The sequence below is a fragment of the Paraphaeosphaeria sporulosa genome (genome assembly GCF_001642045.1).
Source record: "Paraphaeosphaeria sporulosa strain AP3s5-JAC2a unplaced genomic scaffold CC84scaffold_7, whole genome shotgun sequence".
NCBI lineage: Eukaryota > Fungi > Ascomycota > Dothideomycetes > Pleosporales > Didymosphaeriaceae > Paraphaeosphaeria > Paraphaeosphaeria sporulosa.
The window spans coordinates 331,574-349,124 of record NW_017253366.1 but is presented as its reverse complement, the minus strand read 5'-3'; the positions used below and the strand labels follow the sequence as shown (position 1 = coordinate 349,124).

General features: G+C 54.3%; 7 protein-coding genes across 7 annotated transcripts; 2 read left to right on the top strand and 5 right to left on the bottom strand.

The window, feature by feature from the left end:
- Window positions 1–9: 9 nt before the first annotated feature.
- CC84DRAFT_855725 (uncharacterized protein) lies at window positions 10–1,789 on the bottom strand. The gene is made up of 3 exons (XM_018187635.1): window positions 1,034–1,789; window positions 726–980; window positions 10–354 (listed from the first exon to the last, which is right to left on the bottom strand). The coding sequence occupies exons 1-3, from the start codon at window positions 1,667–1,669 to the stop codon at window positions 232–234; spliced, it is 1,014 nt and encodes a 337-aa protein (XP_018033885.1). The 5' UTR covers window positions 1,670–1,789; the 3' UTR covers window positions 10–231.
- A 120-nt stretch (window positions 1,790–1,909) lies between these two features.
- Window positions 1,910–4,764, bottom strand: CC84DRAFT_1188202 (endo-1,3(4)-beta-glucanase 1 precursor; the record flags this gene model as incomplete). Its single annotated transcript, XM_018180977.1, has 3 exons — window positions 1,910–2,182; window positions 2,219–4,510; window positions 4,561–4,764. The coding sequence occupies 3 exons, from the start codon at window positions 4,762–4,764 to the stop codon at window positions 1,910–1,912; spliced, it is 2,769 nt and encodes a 922-aa protein (XP_018033884.1).
- A 1,474-nt stretch (window positions 4,765–6,238) lies between these two features.
- On the bottom strand, window positions 6,239–7,629 carry CC84DRAFT_1165748 (Six-hairpin glycosidase). Its single transcript, XM_018178789.1, has 4 exons — window positions 7,097–7,629; window positions 6,788–7,037; window positions 6,566–6,630; window positions 6,239–6,510 (listed from the first exon to the last, which is right to left on the bottom strand). Exons 1-4 carry the CDS (start codon window positions 7,478–7,480, stop codon window positions 6,307–6,309), a joined length of 903 nt encoding a protein of 300 aa, XP_018033883.1. The 5' UTR covers window positions 7,481–7,629; the 3' UTR covers window positions 6,239–6,306.
- A 1,040-nt stretch (window positions 7,630–8,669) lies between these two features.
- CC84DRAFT_854266 (uncharacterized protein) lies at window positions 8,670–9,126 on the top strand. The gene has a single exon (XM_018187632.1). The coding sequence runs from the start codon at window positions 8,761–8,763 to the stop codon at window positions 9,061–9,063; it is 303 nt and encodes a 100-aa protein (XP_018033882.1). The 5' UTR covers window positions 8,670–8,760; the 3' UTR covers window positions 9,064–9,126.
- Window positions 9,127–11,239: 2,113 nt separating this feature from the next.
- On the top strand, window positions 11,240–14,106 carry CC84DRAFT_851702 (TRP-domain-containing protein). The gene is made up of 4 exons (XM_018187628.1): window positions 11,240–11,922; window positions 11,972–13,477; window positions 13,529–13,765; window positions 13,859–14,106. Exons 1-4 carry the CDS (start codon window positions 11,604–11,606, stop codon window positions 13,921–13,923), a joined length of 2,127 nt encoding a protein of 708 aa, XP_018033881.1. The 5' UTR covers window positions 11,240–11,603; the 3' UTR covers window positions 13,924–14,106.
- A 42-nt stretch (window positions 14,107–14,148) lies between these two features.
- CC84DRAFT_853487 (uncharacterized protein) lies at window positions 14,149–15,902 on the bottom strand. The gene is made up of 3 exons (XM_018187630.1): window positions 15,815–15,902; window positions 14,768–15,499; window positions 14,149–14,650 (listed from the first exon to the last, which is right to left on the bottom strand). The coding sequence occupies exons 2-3, from the start codon at window positions 15,481–15,483 to the stop codon at window positions 14,413–14,415; spliced, it is 954 nt and encodes a 317-aa protein (XP_018033880.1). The 5' UTR covers window positions 15,484–15,499; window positions 15,815–15,902; the 3' UTR covers window positions 14,149–14,412.
- A 944-nt stretch (window positions 15,903–16,846) lies between these two features.
- On the bottom strand, window positions 16,847–17,397 carry CC84DRAFT_1095403 (uncharacterized protein; the record flags this gene model as incomplete). The annotated part of the gene is made up of 3 exons (XM_018174614.1): window positions 16,847–17,111; window positions 17,167–17,312; window positions 17,362–17,397. 3 exons carry the CDS (start codon window positions 17,395–17,397, stop codon window positions 16,847–16,849), a joined length of 447 nt encoding a protein of 148 aa, XP_018033879.1.
- Between the last annotated feature and the right edge of the window lie 154 nt (window positions 17,398–17,551).

The following is a 17,551-nucleotide window of genomic DNA, read 5'->3' as shown; positions in this document are numbered from 1 at the left end:
GTGAGCCAAGAAGTGCTCAACATGAACGATACTAACAACGGGCCTCTTGCAGGCAAGGTTGCCGCACACGTCCTGTCGAGTGATGCAGTGAACCGTAACCTCGATCTCAGCTCGTCGATGAACCCAGTCAGCGGGACGATGGCCAGGACTGAGGAAAAGCAGTTCGAGTCACCAGGAGGCTCTAACGAATCTAAGGACACACTGTCCGTGTAAGATTAAATTGTACGAGTTTCAGTGTGTTACAATTCTGTAGCTCCGCGCAGGCAGAGGAAGCATCACTACAGGTGTGAAAAAGGTGGAGAGTTCGGGCCACCACCATCTTTCACACCGGCCGGAAGGCAGCTGTAGTCTATTCTTCATAAGAACGAGGATGTGGAGAAGAGTGCGTGTTAACAGCGCAAACGTCCATCCATAGTCCTGTATCAGGCGTCCGAGTTGAGTCGAGAAAATATCCATCACAGCGAAACAATCATTCGCGCCGAGCAATACCTAATTTCTTATTGTGCCATTCTACCCCGTTCTCGAATCGCTATCTCGATTGCCCGTCGCGCGTCGCCAGCCATTTGCTATTGTGCCTGCTGCTGTTGCTATTGTACCCCCATTCACCTCCCAGCCCTGCGCGCAGATATAAATCCGCCTGCCCCATCATGCTTCCACCAAACCGTGTTCAATTGCCTCCTACTCGAAAAAATTTCGGACAAACACTCTCCCTTCGCGTAACCAACCTCTTCACATTTCCACGCACGCATTCGCAAGCCGGACTCGCGGCCATATATACACAACACCACAACATGTGCGACACCGACATCAAACCGCTCGCCGAAGCCCTCGCCACACCCGACACCCGGCTCATCCTGTCCAAAGCGAAACGCACACACGACGCCCTCCGCGCTCGCACCGCCAGCCAAGCCCAACTCACCCGCTGGCGTCCCGACCTCCAGACGTACTACCAGACGCAATTCACCACCGCCACCGCACACCTTTCCCCCGAGCACGCGCTGCATCTCCTGACCCTCTGCTTTGCATACAAGACGCGCGCTGGCGTGCTGGCGTTCCTGGACAGCGTCGGGGAGGGCCATGGGTTCGCCTGGGTCGAGCCGTTGCGAGAGGTGGTGGAGGGGTGGGGACGGGACGCACTGCGCCGCACCGCGGAGGACGCGGCGGGCGAAGAGGGAGCGGGGGATGACTTGGAGGAGGGGTTCGAGATTGCGACGCTGGGGGTCGCGCTCCCGAAGCAGTGTTTTCTCGCGTGGGCGATGCATGTGCCGCTCGAGCATCTGACGGTTGACGAGATGCTCAGGCATCCCGCCGCTTGTGGACTTGGGGTGAGCCGCGAGGTGAAGGAGGAAGTGCGTGGCCGCATGGCGGAGGCGTGGCGTGGCGATGCGGAGGACTTCTTCGCTGCGCTGTGCGTTGGCCGGAGCGAGTTGGCATGGTGCGAGAAGCCCCGGGACGGATATGGGATGCAGGACGTGGGAGCGTGGGTTGAGCGCTGGAAGGGGATTAGGAGAAGAGAGGGGGAGGTGGATGGGCCTGGGATGTTGGTGGGGAAGAGGAAGACGCGGGAGGATAGCGCAAGGCCAGGTTTGGTGAAGAGGGTGAGGTGGGCTGATGAGGATTTGCAGGTGTGAGGGTGGAGGTGGATAACATCGCGTGTGCCGGGTTTCATTCGGTGTCTAGTACGTTTGCCGGCAGGCTAAGCTGAGCTGTCGGTGCCGGACACCGTAACTGCCATGGCAAATCTGTAATGTATTTGTAATGAAGCAAAGCCGAAGCCTTGACGCAAAGTATGTTGACTAGAACTATATGTGCGGCATCCCCAAAGCGTTGTAGCGGAGATGGGGCGCAAATGTGAACTGTAGATACATGAAATGACCGTCCGTCTGACCCACCGCGTGCTGGCACGTGGTTACCGCTTTCGCCGCTCGTAAACCCACTCGTACTCATCATCCGAGTCGACTTCTTTATCTGCTTCGTCGTCGATGTCGGTATCAGTGGCAGTGTCGATGTCTTCTCCACCCTCTTGCTCGTCGTCCGAAGCCGTGCTTTCATCATATGATGTCTCGTCGTCGTCAGATTCCCACTCCCAATCATCATCCGGCCCAGGTTCTTCCTCCTCGCCTTCAGTTCCGTTGTACTCCACATATTGAGTCTGAACGGGCGCATCGTCTGCCTTCCCGCCCTGACTCTCCATCGCATCGGCCCCTGTAACATTCACCGCAGCTCCGCTTTCGCCCCCCGCCATCGCTGCCGCATACGCCAAATAAAACGTTCGACTCGCCCCACCATCCAACAGACTCATATCGAAGTTCGGATCCGAGAAGAACTCCAGCGCTGCAAACGGATCAATCAGGATCTGGTTTGCGTACAGAATGCCCTTCCACCCAGCAACCGCCTTATCCGCCCGCCCATGACTAAAATACGTATCCCACTCCTCCTGCACAAACTTCCTACTCCGCGTATACGCACTCGACGGATTCAGTGGAATCATGTGGATCCCCTGGATGTACTCCGGATTCGCGCCAAAGTACGTCGTGTGGTCAACTTTGTTCTCGAACAGGATCCCCGTCACTTTGTTCGGCAGAAACTGGCTCGGCTGCACCTGGTTGTCCGCCTCGAGCAGGAAGTAGTTCCGCAGACTGCGCTTCTGGCACGCGAGCTGCAGATTGGCGCGGCCCTCCATGTACGCGTCGCCGATGGTCTTGCCCCACATCTTGAGCGCGTACGTCGCGAATGTGTCTTCAGAGGTGGACTCCTGGTCTTTGCCGTCGCCCGAGTCGAAGAGGCCTTTTGCCCAGGAGTGGCACATGAACCAGTCGAAGGAGCGCTGGAAGGGAAAGTACGGGTCGTCGGCAGAGGGGTTGGCGAAGTCACGGACTAGCATGTTGACCCAGGCTTTGTTGGAGCCTTGGTCGAGCCAGGAGGGGTCGAGATGCCCGACGACGGCGGCGGTGTAGACGAAGTAGCCGTAGTGGAAGTGGTGGTCGTTGTAGAGGGTGTTGCCGAAGTCCATGCCGAGGTCGCCGCCGCCGTAGGAGCCCGAGGAGACTACGCCCTTCCAGACGGTGTCGTAGACGAGGGGGAGGGGCTGCGTGTTGTTGATGAAGACGTTGAAGGCGTCCTTTAGTTTTACGAGACCAGCGGCCGCGAGCTCGGTGTCCTTGCCCAATGTCTGGACTGTGTAGATGATACTTGCGAACTTGGCAAGGCCTTTACCACTGTAGTACATGCTGTCGAGACTCGTCTGGGCGATGAAGTTCTGGCCTAGCTCGACTGCACCAGAGTTTTGAACCATTACGCGCATCTGGTCTGTGAGTTCGATGTTGTCGCTGCCACTATTCCCATCTTCCTTGTCTGGGACCCAGGGTGCAAATCCAATGGAGGCAGGGAGCTCAGGCTCGACCATGGTAATCTTGTCTGCCACGACAGCCTTGGCATATCCCTTGGTGGTTGTGACAAGCTCGATATTCGTCAAAGCATCTTTCGATGCCTGGTCGAACGACTCCACCTGATGCGGAATCGCGAACATGAGTAGGGTCTGGTTCTGGACGCCGCTCTTGCCCCACTCAAGCGTGTAGCTACCAAAGGCACCGTTAACAGTACCAGAGATAGTAGCGTTGGTGGCAAATGCACCGGCGGTGGAGTCGTACATCTGCTCACCTGGGTCGCCTGCGGGGTTCTTGGCGATCTGGACTGAGCCGATGAATGCATCTGGTCCCTCAATGAGATGGTTGTCTTTCAAAGTGAAGGGTGGTGCACCCAAGGATCCAACTGGCGTTGCGTACAGAAGCCAGTGGGAGTTGTCCTCAAGGGTAATCCGATACTTGTAAGTGATGCCGTTCAGGCGTCCTATGTAATCAAGCGTGCGGAAGAAAACGCCCGAATTAAGTTGCGGCCTTGCGTTGTTGTATAAGGCAGTCACGAAGCCCATTCCCTGCACAAGAGGAAAAGAGATGACAGGGTCCGAATGGACAGAAGGGGCAAGATTGGCATATACAGAGAACCCAGTCAACTCTTCAGTGGACAAGACTGTGCTGGTTCCCAGCTCCTTCGCCGACATGACAATGTGTTGGATGCCAATCGGTGCGATCCAATAACGCGGTGGGGTTTGCTCACCCCACGCAACCTGCGCCCGCTCGACATGGCTTACGGACATACCCCAGGTATCACCGGTGCCCTTGGCCCACGTGAGCGAGTACGGATGCGTGAAAACAGGAAAATCCTGCTTTCCCAGGAACAGATTTGCGTAGAACTTATTCGTGTGGAGTGGAACATCGCCATCCACAATATTGATTTTCTTGACAGGGTGATCGTCACGGCGAGAAACTTGCTGTGGCGGCGTATCTGTAGCCATGGGGACGAAAACATTTCCTTCAACATTGTTCAAGGGCTCAGTTGGTCCGGGTTTCAGAGTCCAATCAATAGGTGCCAGTGTGTGAGACGGTCCCTCAATAGCAGTTTTGATAGGATTCAATGTGAAACCTGGATCAGGTAGACCTGTCGGTATGACCTGTCAAATGCTGAGCCAGATTCCGGTTTCAAGCAATGAAGAAAACTTACACCCGTGATTGAAGGCGTCTCCGTCGCGCTCACTGACTGCAGTGTTGACACAACCAGGCTGTAGCTCGTAGTGATTTCAAGCCCTGACGAGAAGGTGATAGCACGTTCTTCGATAACATGCGTGTCGCGCTGCAGTTCGCGCGCAGGTAGGCCGTGAATGAGCGCGCTCTGGGCCAAGGCCAGCAGGATGGCCAGCTTTGCCATCTTGGACAGAAGGAAGAAAAAAACTAAGGAATGAATGTCACAAAAGGAGTGATGTGAACTGAAGTCGTTCTGTCAAAAAGCGGTTGTGTATGAAAACAGCAAGTGTTTAGGGCTGATAACGGCGGAATGCGAGCGTGCTCCCGAAGAATGAAGCGCGGCTCCACGCAAGAAGAATGCCATTGTGCAGCCCTGCGAACGTTATATAACATACGATATTGGAAGGGTCATTCCGAACGTGGGGATGATGTTTCATGTGCCAGATGCTAGAGACGGTTCTGTTCGGGCAGGTCAGTGAAGGTAGTCAATGACCGATCAAACAGATGGTAAGGATTAGCGCCTACGTGAGACCCTTGACAGCGGGAGTAGTAACCTAAAACAGATCTTGATCTGTAGGAACCGTTGTACCTGTCATACGGATGGAGATCTGGGATTCTGGTCTGGTGACACAAAAGGGCCAGGGTACCTCATGTCAGTCTTCTGGGTATAGCATTGTCCTACCTGTATTGCACTTAGACCAGTCCCTTGGTCGTATGCTATAGACGTCATTTGTCATGTTCCGGACCAGGCAAGCTCTGTGACCGAAGAAGCGTGTGATATCTTCTAGAAGGTCGCCGTGGAGAGTCAGTGTACAGCACACGAGTGGCACCGTTCCCCGTGCATCCGAATCTGTTCTTCGTGGAAGGCTAGTGTAGGGCGCATGCGGGAATAATAAGCTCTGGCTCCAATCACGATCGCAGATGCTCATGTGAAGACATCACGCCGCGGCCCTATAGCACTGCAATTGTCACTAAAAACGAGACTTCCGAGGTCAATTCCAGGAGCTATAGTAGACGGTCAGTCCGCGGATCTGGGGGCGCAGTCGGCTCTTGATGAACGGTAATTTGAAGGTGGTGCACTTGATGCGGAAGGAGGTATGGTTGCGTTAAAACGCCGGAAGGATCGCCCCCACAAACTCCTTCGGAATCTGCGATCTCGACGCTCGTAGGTCACTTTCTTCATTCAGGTCATCGTCTAGTCGCTCTTAAATATAGCTCTTGTACCATCTGCCGCTGGCCATGGTAGACTGTCAGGTGGGTCTTCATCAAGAGGTGGCCGGGTAAATGACCAGCCGGCAGAGACGGAAAGCGCCCGGCTTGCGCATACATGGCCAGGGTTGATAGCAAGCATGGAGATGCGGTTGATGGCTGTATGCACATCCTTCAGGCTGCCAACATGAGAGGCGGCTTCGACATGAGGTTGGGATTGAAGAAATGAGGTTGCAGCGAACCAGGACCCGTAAACGCTAGAGAACCCCGGACCCATCCGGCAAATGCTAGCATTCTGGCTAATCATAGTGAAGCAGTTATTGAAACGTGGGCGCATCATTTCATCAAGGGGCAGCTGTGCGTATTTGACCTTCACATGCTGGCTTAAGTCGCAGCGGTTGAGAGTGTTACACGCAAACTGAGCACACACCCATAGCATCTGACGTGTGGCGGCACGAGTTGGTTCAATTGAGAAGGTCTAAGCTGACAACTTATGCAGATAGTACCAGCTAAAAGCCTAATGTGGACTCCCTAACGTCCTATCCAGGTTGAACGCAGCGGATATCAAAGCGAGATGACTGAACGCTTGCGGCGTATTACCTAACTGTTCGCCCGATCGAGCAATCTCTTCCGAGAACATGCGAAGATGGTTGCCAAAGCTTAGGATATTTTCGAACATGGTGACTGCCTGAGGGAGATACTTGCTCTCGTAGGCAGCGGCCTATACGGATATGATGTCAGTGCGACCAACGTAGGTAACATAGTTCAAAGCTTACCCTAGTCAAAGCCTCAACAAGCCAAAAGGTACACATGCTGAACGCGCCTTCACGTCCGCCAACGCCTATGAAAAAGGTCAGCAAGCCAAAGGAAGCAGCCCAGTCTTCACGTAGCACATCAACGGCTGGCCGTTGCTATATACTATGGATCAAGCCAGGGCGGTGAGACACGAGCTGCACCTGGCACCTTGTGCTCATACATCGAAAAGACGATGAACTTACCATCATCCGACTTCGCCGAATTGTACCTGTACACCAAACCAGTGCTCGTCAGCCCACCCTTCTCAGGAGCCTTCAGAATATGGTCAAGAGTCCCCAAGAACCTCGGATCGTTGGGAGACACGAAAAAGACCAGAGGAGCGATCAGGACCGCGGAATCGAGCATCTCGTTGGCCTCATAACTTTGGATGAATGCGCCTAGCTCTTTGTTGTAGCCTTTTTCCATCACTTCTTCCATGATTGCATCTCGTACCTAAAGCAAGGCCTCATTAGAATTTGCTGTGGGCGGCTGCAGGGGCTGCTGCTACTTACACGATACCATTCTTGTCGCTGCGGGCAGGGGAAACACCTCTTGTCAGCTAATCGGAGAGCGCGGTCTACAGCAACCCAAAGCATGATTTTCGAGTACACAAAATTCTGCTTGGCGTTACGCACCTCCCAAATCGACATGTCTTTCTCTTGCCAGATTTGGCAGACATAGTCTGTGATCTCGCGCACAGAAAGCCATTGGTCGTAGGATATCGGTTTGCCCAGGCGGTTGCTCAAGTAAATACCGTCCATCAACTCCCCATAGATATCGAGCTGCATATGGGACGCTGCTCCGTTGCCGATCCTGACCGGCTTGCTGGCACGATAGCCCTCCAGATGCGCCAACTCAATCTCTGGAATGTCGGTCTCTCCTCGAATAGTATACATGATAGGAAGAGGGCCTTTCTTTACTTTTGTTTCGGCAATGCGCTGGAAGATGAAGCTTGTATATGCTTCGGCCTCAAACTTGAACCCCATCCGCAGGAATATGTATATGGTAAACGAAGAGTCGCGAACCCAAGAGTAACTATGCGCCGAGTTAGTCAAGTGTGTCAATTCTAGTGTGGACCCTCCTACCGGTAATCCCAGTTCCGTGTGCCTATATATTGGTCAGCTTAGTTCGGCGTGGATGTACATAGGGCTTCTGACCTCCGAAATCTTCAGGCAGTGAGAAGGTTGGAGCAGCCACTATCGCCCCTGTTGGTTCGTATGTCAACAGCTTGAGGATGAAGAGACTTCTTGTCACATAACTCTCCCATCGTCCATGATACTTGCTCTGCGCGATCCATCGGACCCAGAACTTGTGCGTTGTCTTTTGCACATCATCAACTACAGCTGTCGCAGTATCTGCAGGTACTGTGTCTTGGGCATCATGCAGGATGAAAGCGACTGACTGTCCGTCCAGAAGACGAAACCGGGCTACGACGCCATCTCCCGGGTGATTTGAGCTTGATTCTTTACTGAAGGTCACGGATGGTCGTTCCAGGCCAACGCCACTGTCTTCGTCATTCATTGCGATTGTGCAAGATAATGACAAGGTTTGAGAATGGAAGGTAGCACGACGGCCTTCGTTGTCGACTTTAGTGGTATGCTTGTCTTGTGCGTAATCTTCAAATATCAGCGAGGACCTGGGGATTGCTCTGAATTTCACCTACTGAACGCAGGAAAGAGTTCGACCTCCACGTCAACCTCGCCTCGTAGACTTTCAACACGGCGCACTAGCCATTTCTTTAGATCAGGTCGCTGCTCCTGGTCTTTGCATATTTCACCTCGCTGTTTACCGTGAACTACTTTTTCATGGTAAGCTGCATCAGCCGTGGCACTGTTTGGCCGCGGAAAGAAGTCGATCACGTTCATGACTCCATCTTCGTGCAAATGCCGGGTTTGAAGTATGTTGCTGGAGGGTAAGTACTGCTGCTTCGTTGTGTATAGTTGACCTGCTGCTGGGCCCACCGAGAAATGTCCTCCCTTGTCTTTATCTAGCATTCGAGCAAAGATGGAGGGCGAATCAAAATCAGGCCTGCCAGTCGTTAGCGCCCGCCTTCACTTTTTGGAGTGGTGAGTTATACCAGCACATCATATCAACACCCTGTGACACGAATATTCAGCTATTACTTTGGTCTTGGTGGGGCGTCCTGTACTTACTCCATCGGTAGCAACGAGTGCTGATGTACGCATATTCCCGATCAGTCCATAGTTCTCGACCTTCCACGATCAGTGTTCAGCTCGGCCAGTCGGTGTGCAAACCTACTGGCATATATCCAGTATCTCCGCGAATCGAAGGCGCACCGTCTGTGTTTCTTGTACCTGGCGGCATCCTGATGATGTTCTTCGTTCGAGTTATGCTTGGACGATGCTGTTGGAGCAGAGCTTTTGTTGCTTTACGTCCTAGCCTTAGATTGGTGTGGCAGGCACGAAGTCATCTGTATAGTAAGACAGGAAGTTGCAAAAGAGTGGAGTGCTCACGATGACGTCACCCGTTGTAGTAGGTATGATAATCTTCAATAGTGTATTTCTTACGGTGTCGCTACTCCTCCACACAGGTTTTGCTGGGCTACAAATCTCGTAATGGAGACTCCGCTGCTTCCGTGAGCTATCATTGCGGAGATGCTGACGCAGCCGAACTTCCACCCCACGTCCCGCGAAACGACATGGGCGAAACAAAGAACCAAACACTACGGAAAGCTTGCTCTGGTGCACAATCCTGCATGCTAGGATCTGCGCGTATTGAGCTAAACCCATTGGGAAACTGCGCATCTGCGCGTCGTTCGCGACATACTCGAGTGTAGAGGGTCACAAATGTGCGCACTTTTGCGCAGTTCGTATGCGACTCGCCCGCGCATAACCAAAGTTCACAGGATGAGATTATATAATTGCTTTCCTGTGTCCACCATGGTGGACTACAGCAAATGTCAGTTGCAACCTAAAGTGTTTGTTACGATCTAACAGGGCTTCGAAATGGCAGCGGCTGCCTTGAACAAGTAAGCGACCCAAACATGGTCACCAGAAATAGCATACAGCATGCTCGTGAATACAATTGAACTCTGCTCGTCCCGTGTGAGGCCAACCGTTGCTGACGAGACTCAGGAAGCGACCATTCTCGCCAGCGTTGCTGGCATACTTGTCTGCTCCAGAGACTCTTCACGATCGCATGGCGAACGGGTCATTGGTACCAGACGACGAAGGCCACAGGGTGAATAGAACGGAAAGGGCTCTGCAGCGACTGGTGGGCAGATTGGAGCTTGCGGACAGCAGCAGAGGGACAGAGGCAGACAAAGTGGCCGTACTGCAGGCTGGTAGCTTTGAAGAGACGGACAAGAGCCTGAAAGCTTAGTATGAAGACACGGTGCTAGGCGCCCGTCACCTATGCCCGACGTGGCAATATAGGAGTCGGATATGGTTTGTGTGCCCAGAAACCCGTTATACGAGACATGCAGTTGCTGACGCGGCTTCAGGGCAGCGACGGGCGGACAGGACGATGGGAGATGGGGACAGCGAGACTCTCCAGCAGCGTGGGAGCATTCTTCTCGCCAGGACGAGGTGTGTTTTTGTTTGATTGCATGTGGAGATAATTTGCAGGAACGAGGCCTCGATTGATTGAACGAGGCCTGTGGCTGGCCTGCCACAACACGGGCGGGCGCTCATGACGTTGGATCGTCCCGCTCAGCTTTGGCGAGAGACACCCGTGAGGCGCAGCAGCTTACACATCTGGGACATAAGGCTTGTGCATGGATTGTATCCATCACGGGTGCCCATCACAATTCAATAAACCAACGCTGTGGCAGCGTGGCCGTGCAGGCTCCCCTTCAGTAGCGCAATGTCCAGATGTGTGGCACGACAGCCGTGGAGCCACTCGCGTTGGCTGGCCGCTGGGCCGGCAGCGCGCGACCAGCGCAGGGCGACAGAGGGCCATTGTCGGGTTCGGTGGTGCTGGGGCGGAAGGTCCATCCAGGACCCTTTCAATCACAAGCACGGCGGGTTCCTGGGCGGCGGCGACTGCGGATCGACAGTGGTCGGCCGTCTATTTTTGCGAGAGGCTCAGCCACGGGTGCCACGCCGCTGCTCCTGACAACTGCCCTGTCCGGCAGCGCCACAGCCCGAGCACAACGGGGGCAGCATCGCAACGGCGGGAGCAGAACCGCCATTGCCAGCACGGCTGGCCTTTGGCGTCGCGTGCACTCAATGTTGTTGTTGGGCAGGCCTGGTGTTTCAGGAGCCAGCGCACCATTGTGCGGCGCCTGCAGCTTCTGTGGAGGCGGGACGCCGGGCGCTGGGCGCGATGAATGGCTCCCGGCAGCGTGAAGCTAGCGTACGCTGGTCCCCCTGATAGGCCCACATGGCTCCTGTGCAGCGTCGCAGTCCTCAGCTGTCGCCCGCGGCCAGTGGAGGCGCCCTCGCAGTTCGCAGCTGCGAGGCGCAAGGCTCGTGGCCAATGTTGCCTGCGTGCGCATAAAAAAAGAGCCGTGCTCGTGTCGCGCAGAGGCCTCGTCACCGTCGCTCCTCGCCAGCATATTGCAGCAAAGATCTGCTGGGCCCGTCCAGAACCCAACTCTCCACCCATCCTTCGACAGTCGAAGCAAAGGCCATCGGGGTAGCACCGCGCCGTTGTTGCCCTTTCGGTCGCGCCTGTCCGTACCCCTGTCCGCAAAGACAACCAGGTTTCAGTCGCTGCCTCACCTGCACGCGCTCATCTCTCCCCTTCCAGCAACCGACAACCTCTCGTTTCATCGTTCGCTTTCCTCCAACTGCCAGCACACCAAAGGCTTTTGGTCTTCTGATCCTCTCTCTCGTTTGTTTGCCTCTTCGACACCATCTTCACCTTCGACGCACCCTGTTCCGGCACCACACAGGTTGAACCTGCGGCCCTACACCTTTTAATCACCCGCTTCCTTTGTATCACGACTCTCTTATCGCCTTCTCTCTAGCTCGTCGACGCAGACCGAGCCTTGCGCGTCCTTCCATCCCATCGTTTCGTAGGCGGTAGATCGCCCGCGGGCGAAGAACGAACGTCATGCGAGCCCACATCTCTTATTCCACAATGCTCGCGCCCTTCATATTACTGGCAACAGCCCCTCTGGGTGCCCTTGCTGCAGATGTACTCAAGACTACCGGATACACCTCGTGCCAGGATGATGCCGACATCAAGGTCAACAGGATGGACATCGAGTTCGTCAAGTCGACAAAGAAGGTCACATTCGACGTGTCTGGTACCAGTTTAAAGAAGCAGGAAGTCATGGCTACACTCGTTGTCAACGCCTACGGCATCGAGGTGTACAAGAACGAGTTCGACCCCTGCAAGGAAGACACCAAGGTGCCACAGCTGTGCCCAGGTAAGTGGGCCGTTACGCCCATCTGAACGCCCCGACTGACCATCTACAGTACCCGAGGGTACATTCGGTGCCCAAGGAACCCAGACCATCCCCGACGCCTACATGGACAAGATCCCGGCCATCGCCTTCAACGTCCCGGACTTGGACAGCCAGGCTACGTTGCAGCTCAAGGCAAAAGATGGATCGCAACTGGCCTGCATTACCTCTACAGTCAGCAACGGCAAGACGATGGATGTCCCTGCTGCCAAGTACATCGCAGCCGGCATCGCAGCCGGTGCGTTGGCTGTCTCCAGTTTGTCAGCCCTCGCGAGCGCAGGTCACGCTGGCACGGCGACGTCAAGCCCCAACTTTGGCGACGTCATCGGCTGGTTCCAGTCCATGGCACTGAACGGAATGATGAGCGTCAAGTACCCCAGCGTTTACCAGAGCTTTTCAAAGAACTTCGCTTTCAGCACAGGTCTCATCGGCTGGGACAGCGCACAACGGTCGATTGATACCTTCCGTAATAAGACCGGCGGCAATCTCACAGCAGACAGCGTCGACTATCTGAAGAAAGTCAGCTATACCAGCTCCGGTCAAAACATGACAAAGCGCGCGATCGAGGTTGCGTCGCTTTGGGTACGTGATGACTTGAGTGTCAACAATGACAACAGCACCGACAGCGGGGAGAGCAACCAATTTGGTGATCTCGGTGAAGGCATCAAAAAGTACGCTCAGGAGCTAAGCATTCCCAACGGCAACACTTTCATGACTGTACTCCTCGTTTTCGCCATTGTCGTCGCCTCCATCACCGTCGCCATCCTCCTCTTCAAGGTCATTCTTGAGACCTGGGCTCTGTGCGGCAACTTCCCGAAGCGCCTGACTGGCTTCCGCAAGCGGTACTGGTGGACACTGGCCAAGACCATCACCCACCTGATCCTCCTCCTCTACGGTATCTGGACCCTCTACTGTGTCTATCAGTTCAAGAACGGTGACTCGTGGGCTGCCAAAGTCCTTGCTGGCGTTACTCTTGCGATATTTACCGCTGTTCTTGCCTTCTTCACCTGGAAGATCTGGAGTTTGGCCCAGAAGTTCAAGAGAATGGAGGGCAACCCCGGCGCCCTGTACGAGAACAAGGAGCTGTGGAGGAAGTACAGCATTTTCTACGAAAACTACAAGAAGAGCTACTGGTGGCTGTTCATCCCGCTGATCGTCTACATGTTTGCTCGCGGTTGCGTTATCGCGGGCGCAGACGGTCACGGTATGGCTCAGGTCGCCGGTCAACTCATCGTCGAGTCTCTGCTCCTGATCTTGCTCCTGTGGTCTCGCCCCTTCTCGCTCAAGTCTGGAAACTGGATCAACATCATCATCCAGGTTGTTCGTGTCCTCTCGGTCGCTTGCATCCTGATTTTCGTCGAGGAACTTGGTGTTGCTCAAACTACGAAGACGGTGACAGGTCTTGTTTTGGTGGTCATGCAGGCTGTCCTGACTGGTCTCCTGGCTATTTTGATTGCAGTCAACGCCATTGTCATTTGCTGCAAGGAGAATCCCCACAAGAAGAAGAGGAAGGAAGCCGGTAAGTCTCTCCAGCAACTCGCAATCAAGCATGGCACTGACAACCCCACAGAGAAGGCACGCGACCTGGACAATCTCACTCCCCTGGACGCCCGCAACTCCCTCCTCATGGACCCGCAAGAATACAAGCGCGGCTCCGTCATCAGCGTTGGCGGCCACCGCTACGACCCCATCCCACTTACCGAGCAAAACACACAATACCACGGGGCGCGCCCCTTCCAGGACAACGACAACGAGCATCTCATGGACAACGCCGCTGGGTTCGGCCGAACCGGCACCCACAGCCGCGGCATCAGCGCCGACACCCGTAACCCCAGCCCCGACGCGCGGGCGCCCCGTCTGCCCTCCGTCGATATGGGCACCCAGCAGACGGGCTACACATCTTATGGCGGCCAGTGGGCGCCGCATGGCAGCCAGCAGGGAGGTTACCAGGGACATGCCTACTGAGCTGCGACATCGATACCCCAAAGCAAAAGTAATTCTGCATTGTACATTTTCTACGCAGGGATCCCGCACCGCACTGTACATGTAAACATGTTGGAAAGACGGTTTACAGCTCTGCAAGTCCGGACTCTGACATATAGCATGCGCCTGAGGAGGGCATAGCATGGCTGGGAACGGGCGTATATACCTGGGTGGTATCTATCTGTACCCTACGAGGCAAACGGTTTTCCTGGTTTGTTACATAGACTCTGACAGCATATTTTGTAATTCACGGACTGCGCGGCCGGGGGCCTGGATGCATATAAGTTCGTTAGCGAGGGGGATGAAATAGCATTGTTTTAGTCATCTGGTCGTTCTTCTGCGTGCTTATGTCGGCTCCCCCAAACCTCAAACAGAGGGGCCAAAGATTCCCCAAAGCATCCCTAAATGCCCAGAGTACTAGAAGGAAAATAAGTGGTGTGCCAGCCAGCCTGCTCACGTGGGCAAGAGTAATCACCAGTCTCCAAGTACTCCTACAAGAGCAAAAAGGGCGCCCAATCGTATCGTTTTCTCCTTCACTCTCAAGTGTTCGGCCCAACTGCTATGAGGTATTTTGTTGGTCCTCGATCCACCCAGGTAGCACGACCCGATGTCTGTCAATTCGCCCTTCTCGGTCAGCATGGCTGAATTCGGGCCAACGTTTGAGGTGTCCGATCGAAACGCACCGAAATATGAGTATCGGGTGATATTGCTAACAGAGCTGTCAGTTAACTTCTCTCAAGTTTGCCTTTGACAAAGGTTGGACATCGCGGTACTGAGTTTAGGTTGGATACTACATTGGAGTACTAAAAGGGGGTAGAGCACTCACCTCCAGTCATCAAACATGCGGATCGACTCGTTGAAGGCGTGCTGTGTAGTGGGAAGATCCTGGTGGCTGTAGCCCCATTCCGTTACCCAAATCGGTAGCTTAGGGTATGCAACAGTCATTTCACCTATCTTGCTGGCCATAGCCTCGAAACTGCCGTAGAAGTGAAGCGGAAGGAAGTCGGGGTTGCAGGTGCCGTTGCAGTAGAAGAAAAAGTCCTGGAGCCACATGGCGCCATCTAGGGTTCCGGTGACAGCGGGAGCACCCAGCTTGATTCCTTGCTCCTTCAGCGGCTCCATTTGTCTCTTCCACTCCTTGGCCGCTACCTGTGCGGGAATGTTCGAAGCGCCGTACTGGAAGGGACCGTCAGGCTCGTTGAAGCCGAGGACATGGGTGATATTCGAGCCGGACTTGACTTGGTGTCGGACGCTGTCAAGGAAGGGTGTATCGCCAGTAAAGCCGCCTTCAGGGGCGCCCCAAAACATAGGCACGAACTCGAAGCCGGCCATATCCTGATATCCCTCAGTGGGTGTGGATTTGTAGTTGTAATACCATTTCAGGCGGGAGCGAGAGCCAGAAGTTGTGGTCCAGATAGCGTTGTCTTCGGCGTGGTGAGGGTTGTCTCTAGGTGGTATGACGCAGAGCCCACGCTTGGACGAGGAAGTTGCCGTGACGAGAGCGATGACCGCTGTCGCAGCAGCGTTGCGGAAGAATGCCATAGCAAATGGTGAAGAGCTGCGAAACAATAGCAAGGGTCAGAAGCGATGGCAAAACAACTTCGGGTTAATCATGGTAAATTGTAGAGAACAAAGGTGGAATCGCAAGCAATTCTTGGGGAGAGAGACGTGGATGTTAAGACGGCAACTACCACCCAGCGCTTGCCGATGTTGAGAGCATATTGATGAGGAAGGAACCGCACGCTCCGCACCTGCCTCTTGCTTGTTTTGCCAGGTATTACCAGCATTACAGGAACCCGCTCCCAACACGGCATCATGAACCGACCATGTGGAAATACCGGAGTCATTTAAGAACAAGCTGGAGGGCACTCACGTAGGTAACTAGACCCGCGAGGAGAAGAGATTGCGTGGGAGAACGGTGGGATGAGTCACGTGTGAACCGTGGCTCTGGGAGCATCGTCGTCTCAACCGCCTTCGTCTGAACCATCCCAACTACAGAACGACCGCAGGAGATACCTAGTGCGATGCTGGCATGGGTAGCTTCTTGTCCTCGTCGATTTCTTGTGCGGCAATGCTAGATATGCGCGTTGATAGAGAGGCTATGCAGTTGTTCAGTTAAACAATCGATTCTGGGACTTGTATTGATCAATGACTGACTACTTGCTGATTAGGCCTCCCTGCGAGTATCTTGATGAAAGCAATAACGAAGATAAGACAGACCTGTACAATACCATGAAGGGATACGATCGATGGTACAATAACTACAACTATCTCGGAATACAAACTCCTCGAAGTAGCAAATACAGGATGGCAGGAGTATTTTGGAAAACTTGGCTACCAGTTGGTTCCTGAAAGTATTTGGGCTTTCCTTGCGGCTGGTGTACTTCAATTGTGCCGATGTGCGGATGGAAGAAGCTCTAGATTCACGATCCGCGCTTCAGTCAATTGGGCTTGGGAGGCGAACATGATTGGACAAAGATCTTTACCGACACCAGGACTACGACTACTAGCCTCAGGAGCGAGATATGGTAATCGCCATTAACGTTTGGTGGAAGATGGCAAGGTGATACGAGGTCACGTAAAAACAGCAGAAACAACATCACGCAGACATCACAAAAACATGCAAAGACCCTGCGAGACCCCGCTGAAGCAGCAGAACCGCACGACACCCGGAGGCGTCCAGTCCACGAGGGACAGAATCGGGCGGAAAAGGTTTGTTCAGGAATGGACGTTCATTTCTATGAATCGGCATCATTCCTCAGCCACCACGCTGCAAGAGTCTTGCGCGCCAGTCGGCAGCACAAGCCCTAGGCCCACAGTCAAAACTAGACTTTTATCCGTATCCGTTCAACCCGAAGAGGTATATTCATTCCCATAAGCCGTAGACTCCGTGTGGTGTGCGCGTTTATGCGACGAGCTGGACGACACCGCCAGCCTCCTTGATCTTCTTCTCGGCCTCAGCAGAGACGTAGCGGGCGCGGACGATGATGGGAACGGCGGGAAGACGGCCCTTGCCGAGGACCTTGGAGTAGCCGAGCGAGAGGAGGTCGAGGACGGGCGCCTTGTCGGACTTCTTGGTGAGGTAGGCATCGCGCTTCTCGGCGGGGATGAGAGACCACAGCTTGTCGAGGTTGACGACGGGCTTCCAGAACTTCTGCTGGGTCTTGTGGCTGCAGATGTGTTAGGCGCTGCTTCGCCAGTTGATGGTAATAGGGAGCGACTTACAAGTAGCGCATACCAACTTTACCAAAGTAACCGGGATGGTACTTGTCGATGTTGGTCCTGTGGTGGTGCTGGCCACCAGCCATACCACGACCACCGGGATGCTTGCGGTGCTTTCCTACACGTCCATGACCGGCGGAGACGTGACCCTGTTTTTCGTCAGTCTCAGCGTGGTGCGCGCGTTGTTGGGATCCTTACCCTGTGCTTGCGGGTGTTCGACAGACGGGTAGGCATGATGGGCGACTGCTGTGTTAGTATCGATGAAGTTCTGCCTGCGCTGCAAGAGTTTGGAGTTGGTGGGTTAGAATTAAGCGAGTAGTTCGGCCCGTCAATTTTCCGTTGACATTCACGTGATACATCTTGGCATGACTCTCCACTCGTAGGCACG

Excerpts from the sequence above, each read along its gene's own strand:
- CC84DRAFT_855725 (XM_018187635.1), bottom strand. The coding sequence starts at position 1,669 with ATGAAACCCGGCACACGCGATGTTATCCACCTCCACCCTCACACCTGC. Across the intron at positions 981-1,033 it reads ACGCCAGCACGCCAGCGCGC|GTGTGCGGTGGCGGTGGTGA; the intron begins GTCTTGTATGCA and ends CTCGGGGGAAAG. Across the intron at positions 355-725 it reads GTGCGTGGAAATGTGAAGAG|AATAGACTACAGCTGCCTTC; the intron begins GTTGGTTACGCG and ends GTTCTTATGAAG.
- CC84DRAFT_1165748 (XM_018178789.1), bottom strand. The coding sequence starts at position 7,480 with ATGTATACTATTCGAGGAGAGACCGACATTCCAGAGATTGAGTTGGCG. Across the intron at positions 7,038-7,096 it reads AGCGACAAGAATGGTATCGT|GTACGAGATGCAATCATGGA; the intron begins GTAAGTAGCAGC and ends GCCTTGCTTTAG. Across the intron at positions 6,511-6,565 it reads TTGTTGAGGCTTTGACTAGG|GCCGCTGCCTACGAGAGCAA; the intron begins GTAAGCTTTGAA and ends ATATCCGTATAG.
- CC84DRAFT_854266 (XM_018187632.1), top strand. The coding sequence starts at position 8,761 with ATGTACGCATATTCCCGATCAGTCCATAGTTCTCGACCTTCCACGATC.
- CC84DRAFT_851702 (XM_018187628.1), top strand. The coding sequence starts at position 11,604 with ATGCGAGCCCACATCTCTTATTCCACAATGCTCGCGCCCTTCATATTA. Across the intron at positions 13,478-13,528 it reads GAAGAAGAGGAAGGAAGCCG|AGAAGGCACGCGACCTGGAC; the intron begins GTAAGTCTCTCC and ends ACAACCCCACAG. Across the intron at positions 13,766-13,858 it reads AACCGGCACCCACAGCCGCG|CTTATGGCGGCCAGTGGGCG; the intron begins GCATCAGCGCCG and ends CGGGCTACACAT.
- CC84DRAFT_853487 (XM_018187630.1), bottom strand. The coding sequence starts at position 15,483 with ATGGCATTCTTCCGCAACGCTGCTGCGACAGCGGTCATCGCTCTCGTC. Across the intron at positions 14,651-14,767 it reads CGCATGTTTGATGACTGGAG|CAATATCACCCGATACTCAT; the intron begins GTGAGTGCTCTA and ends CAGCTCTGTTAG.